Source organism: Tinamus guttatus, unplaced genomic scaffold (assembly GCF_059628265.1).
Source record: "Tinamus guttatus ecotype Peru unplaced genomic scaffold, ASM5962826v1 Tinamus_guttatus_pri_ptg000067l, whole genome shotgun sequence".
Classification (NCBI taxonomy): Eukaryota; Metazoa; Chordata; class Aves; order Tinamiformes; family Tinamidae; genus Tinamus; species Tinamus guttatus.
Genome location: NW_028288601.1, coordinates 2,089,790 through 2,095,369, shown reverse-complemented (window position 1 = coordinate 2,095,369; position 5,580 = coordinate 2,089,790). Strand labels below are relative to the sequence as shown.

The 5,580-nt window shown below is 44.7% G+C and overlaps 1 protein-coding gene across 1 annotated transcript; it reads left to right on the top strand.

Annotated features, from left to right (window-relative positions):
* The first annotated feature begins 3,140 nt into the window (after positions 1-3,140).
* On the top strand, positions 3,141-3,905 carry CYCS (cytochrome c, somatic). Its single transcript, XM_010220333.2, has 2 exons — positions 3,141-3,346; positions 3,540-3,905. Exons 1-2 carry the CDS (start codon positions 3,178-3,180, stop codon positions 3,686-3,688), a joined length of 318 nt encoding a protein of 105 aa, XP_010218635.1. The 5' UTR covers positions 3,141-3,177; the 3' UTR covers positions 3,689-3,905.
* Positions 3,906-5,580: the final 1,675 nt, after the last annotated feature.

The following is a 5,580-nucleotide window of genomic DNA, read 5'->3' as shown; positions in this document are numbered from 1 at the left end:
CACATTGCTTTGGTCTTGAACAATAGATTAATAAATAAAAAGTACTTCAATATAACTTGTATGTCCTTTCCTGGAGAATAAAGACAAATTCCAACTGGAGCAGGTAAAAAGAAGAGCAGCCCGGGATATGTGCGGCCTGTGTGAAAAGAGGAGACAAGAGCATCTTATCTTGGTTGGCCTAAAGGCTGTGGAAATATGATGTTCTTGAGAAACACATCAGTGGAACAAACACTGGGCAAGGAATTAGTTCAGTAAGAGCCAAATGGGTTCAAGAATGAGCACTACAGACTGAAACCTGGTGTAGGCTGGGTGGGTTTTAGTATTCCCTGCAAGGCATTGAAAGAGCTTTAGAATGAAGCAGATAAGCCATAGAAAACATGCCATTTGTTATTAGCAGTTAGCTTCAGAGGGCTGCAAGTGCCAATACAGTAGCTAAGGATGAGAAGTGGGAATTAACTCGGTGGTTACAAAAATAGTTAAGAAAACTAAGAGATAAGCACAGAAGAGCTCTGCTGCTGTGTTGTGCTTCCTGAGCTTGGATTCCTGAGTAGCGTGAACAGAAAACAAATCACCAAATACAGCACTCCTAAATATCTGAAACCATGTTTGCAAAGCCATTCAAAGACAAGAAAGCCACTAAGGAAATTTCAGCGGATTAACAATGGCTTTGCCCAAAGGATACAAAGAATAAGTTTAAATTGCTATTTTCAGTGTGCAAAGTGATTAATATCAGTACTGCCTAAAAATCATCAACAGAACTAATATTGGTTTAATTAAGATCTAAAGGAACTAGAAGTTAAATAGAGATTAGAGGCAGAAACATCACATGGCCATTTATTCTTTCTTTGCTGGCTACTTGAATGAAGCTGGTTATTTGAATTAGCTAGTTTCAGCTAATAACCAGCTTACTTTCTTAGACGGTTACTTCAGTTCAGCTGTTTCCAGAGAAGACCTGAGAGGAAAGCAAAATAACACTGCAGTTTTCTGTGAGATTTTCTTCACGGCAGGTCTCCTGAGATGTCCAGCTAAGAGATCACACATTTTCCCCTCTCCTTCCAAGCAATTTTCCACAGTTCAGCGGGCTGCCAGGATCATACTGAATACATGACTTAAAGAGAAGCATGCCTCTAACTAGTCATTATCTATTGTATTTTTCTTTCCTGGAAGAGATTTTAGCAAAGAATCACGGCAGAAACACAAATTACTGATCATTTTACATGTGAGATCTTCCGAAGTCCAGCTGGGAGACAGGCTCCAAGCAGAGCGCTATAGGACAGGAGTCAGAGATTGTGTATCCCCTTTGGAGAGGGTGCTCACCCTCACATCCCACCGTATCCCAGCATATCCTCATTTTAAAATAAGTGTAGATTTCTGCTCAATCTGTAGTAAAAAAAAAAAAAAAAAAAAAAAAAAAAAAAAACTCAGAAAGTACATTTTAATCTACCTGTTTAATATTCTGTTTGGGGTATGATTAAGGCAGACAACTTAGTAACATTTAAAAAGCAGTAGAGACAAATCTCAGCAGCCTAAGAAAAATGTTGCAATCCCAGTAGTTTGGATAAATGTTCATGGTGCTGTGAAGCACCATGCTTTAAAATATAAGCTGATCATGGACATTTTTTTGAGTCTGTGAAGCATCTAGCATGTCCAAAGTGGGAAACAGCCCTAGGCCGCTCATCTGTTCTGATATAACACTTGCTGCATCCCGAGAGGCATATTGCAAAATGAGCAGTCAGTACCCCTGGGATGTTAAAACCTGGTTCTCAAGATACTTCTAAAGCTACTAGGTGACTACTGGGTTACAAATGTCTCAAAATCGTAGTACAACAGGTAGCAAACACAGAGGGAGGTTTCTTCAGGGAGGAATCCCATCTCTCCACTGGTGAGAATACCCTGCGGGTGCCTCTCTCTGTCAGCCACATAGTTGTGGGAGCCTGACGTGATTTGAGTTTAGCAGAAGTTTAGATGCCTATCTATGTGGCTTCGACTGCAAACATATCACCTAGCTCACCATAAAGTATATGAATTTAGCTACATATTGTGCAGGCTCCATATTATAATGTATATATTATAATGAACAGGCTGCCCAGAGAAGTTGAGGAATCTCCTTCTCTGGAAATCTTCAAAACCTGCCTGCAGTGTTTCCATCACTTTATTCTCCAGTTTCTTAAACACCTCTTCAAGATCCAACAGCCTTAAAGCGGGGGCAGAGACCCCCAAGAGCAGAAACCCGCCGCCCTCCTGGCGCCCTTCCCCCAGGAGGTGCCGCGAGGTGAAGGCACCCGGGGCTGGGCGGCCCCGTGACGTCACGGACCGGGCACCGCCTCCGCGGGGCTCCGCGCGACCTTTGCTTCGCATTCCCATGTGCGCACGCGCACGCCGCCCTCCCCGAGCACGTGCCCCTGACGCATGGCGTCACGTCTGACGTCGTTCCGCGAGGAGGTGGGGGAGAGGGGGACCGCAACCTACCTTCTTAGCAGCCGGTGTCGTGACGTCATTTTGGCGGGCGGACCCGTGAGCCAACCAGAGGTCTCGAGCGCGGCCGCTGATTGGTTTCGCGCTGCGGGGGGCGGGGCGGTGCCGGCGCGGTTTGGTTGCGGCGACACGGGCCTACATAGGGCGGCGCGCGGCGTGTCCTTGGGTTCACCCGGCGGGAGGGCGGCGGAGCGTCTGGGACGCGGTGACCGGCGGGCGAGGGGGGACAGCGGGGACGGGTGCGCAGGTGCGGGCGGGGCTGCCCGCGTTCGGGCACCGAGCGCTGGCCTCGCGCCAGGGCCCGGCGGGGGCGGCAGGGCCGGGGGCGCCGGGCAGGGCCGGGGCGCCGGGCAGGGCCGGGGCTCCGGCCTGGGCTGGGGCTCCGGCCTGGGCTCCCGCATGGGTTCCCCGTGGCCGCTCGGGGAGGGAGAGGCCAGGACGGCCTAAGGGGCGGCTGGGCCGCGGCAGGGAGGTCAGCGCGGGGCCTCGTGTCCCGAGATGCTGGGGTGGGGACGGGGAGAAAGACGGGGCCCTGCCGGGAAACGAAACCGGTGGTAGAAACTCTCCGGGGAGTGTCCAGATTGATGGGCTGGTGCAAAACCTCTCTGCAAACCGCTAGGTGCCCATCAAAGGCGCTGTTGAATGGTTGACCTTGCCGCTGTGGCACTAACCTTTGTGGTTGTTCTTGGTTTAGTGCTGAAAATGGGAGATATCGAGAAGGGCAAGAAGATCTTTGTGCAGAAGTGCTCCCAATGCCATACGGTTGAAAAGGGAGGCAAGCACAAGACTGGACCCAACCTGCATGGCCTTTTCGGACGTAAAACTGGACAAGCCGAGGGCTTTTCTTACACAGATGCAAATAAGAATAAAGGTAAACTTAAAAGCGCTCTTTTGCATTACTTGGGACAAAGCATGAGTTTTAAGTGGTAGTTCTAGAAGTCTTTATTTCCAGAGTTTACTTCAAAAAGTAAAATAGAGGACATAGAGGACAAGAAAGTAAAAGTGGGATGAAGGGTTTTGTTTGCTCTTCCTGAAGGTCACTGTTTTTTTTCTTTTCTGCCCAGGTATCACCTGGGGTGAGGATACTCTGATGGAGTACTTGGAAAACCCGAAGAAGTACATCCCAGGAACAAAGATGATTTTTGCGGGTATTAAGAAGAAGACTGAGAGAGTAGACTTAATAGCATATCTCAAAGATGCCACTGCTAAGTAAAAGTTCTGCTGCCTTATTTATTTCACAAAGGAGATTGCAATGGAAATGTCTAATGGTTTTTAAACTTTATATTTTTACATGTACTGTGACTGACCTTAAAACCTGTCCCACTCACCAGATTATGTTGCTTTTGGTGGGTGGTTGAAGTACACACTTGTTTGGCAGCCATAACTTATGGAAACTGTATGTAATTGGGTAAACATTGATGAATAAAATGTTAAGTCATTCTTAATCATGGAATTAAATGGAGGAAAAAATACACATTTTCTGCCTTTTCATTGTAAAATGTATCAAGCGAATCATTGTCAACTGCGTAATAGTTTTGACAGCCCAGCTATTACAGATTTAAAAAGTAGGGTGCGTTTTGTCAGCTTCCACACACATAATTCCTTACATTGCCTGCAAGATAACAAACAAGATCATATTTTTTCTAATTCTGCTGAGTGCAATGTATGGTTGTATATATTCATCCAGCTAAAGCTTGGGATAACGGTGCCAGTTCATCTGATTTCATAAGTATTGTTTGTGAAGTGGCAGTGGTACCAAACCACCCTTTTTTTCTAGGGGAAGAATGTTACCTATTTATTGAGGCTTTGGCAGCTGTGTGCACCACTAAGAGGATGAGGCTATTTCAGAAATAGCTAAAGTTTTTGAAACTTTGTTCAATAACTCTTCAGAAAATAGCTGCTCATAGCTTAGTAGATGGAAAAGAACCTATATTCTGCTGGAAAGATAAGTGCTGAAGACCAAACTCAGTATTACTAAATCTTGTTCCTTTAGCTGAACAGTTAACCCAACATGTGTTGGTACAAGCAAATTCTCCTGAAGCTGTGTAGGAGTAAATGCACGCGTAAACTAAAAGGAAACAGTCTTCCTCTCTGCCTGTCCATAGCTAATGTCATTAATGACAAAGGTTCTGTTTCGCATAGTGTAAAATGGTATTTTTAAAGTTTTAACTCCATCTCTTCAAACTAAATGAATTGTTAATCTGAATGTATTTAATGTGTATTGTCAGCAAGGCACAAACCAAAAATGACCAACACTAAATTAAAGAATTAAAAATCTTATTTGATGTGTGTGTCTGAAATTAAATGAAAAACAAGGGGAATGTAGAGTAAAGCTGCATGTTTGGCTTGTGGCTTTACGTCCTCAGTCATCAAGAGAAGTGAAAGCTTGGTGTGAAGGAAGTAAATGCTGGTACAGTCGTAGAAAAATATTTTAACAGCACTGTGATGCTATAAGGTAATTTGATCTAGGACTAGAAAAGGTGAGTTCTTCCACCAATGTCCTTAATACTATTTCTGCTGTGCTTCCCAGGTTGGGCAGAGGGAACAGCTTAAAGTAACTTGGAAGCTGAAGAATTGAATGAGTTTGAGTTGGACATCTTAATCAGAATAGAAAAGCATGTTTAACATTTGAAATGCAAAGTACTCGCTTGGAATTAATGAATGAAAAAAATAAAGATTATTAGCAGGTTGACTTAAGGTTGTCCTATATGTTCTGTGTGCCTTTTCTAAATTAAATGTGCAGGCAGCTGTTTCATTTTGCAGCTGGAAGGGCAGACATGAAATTAACCACCCTCATATTCTTTACTAAAATCTTGTAAAAGGTACCCTCAGGCTATGGTAGTTAATTGTTCCAATTTTCAAAGTAGTGTTTATTATACAACCCTTGTGGCTACACAGAACTTGTTCTGCTACAGTGATGATAGAAGCTGTGCCTTTACCTGTTAGCTCTGTAGCCTTTTGTGATGACTGAGGTGCCTAAGATGGAGAGAATGGAGAGAATTGTGACATTTGCTGCTTTGTCAGCAGGGGCACCTTTAAGATACCACACAAGACTTGTGACCTTCAGGTTGTTGTTTTTGTCTGTTTGAGGTGGGGGAGAAACAG

Bases quoted from the DNA above. Each gene is read 5' to 3' on its own strand.
- CYCS (XM_010220333.2), top strand. From the start codon at position 3,178: ATGGGAGATATCGAGAAGGGCAAGAAGATCTTTGTGCAGAAGTGCTCC. The intron at 3,347-3,539 runs GTAAACTTAAAA...TTTTCTGCCCAG, and splicing joins AGATGCAAATAAGAATAAAG to GTATCACCTGGGGTGAGGAT.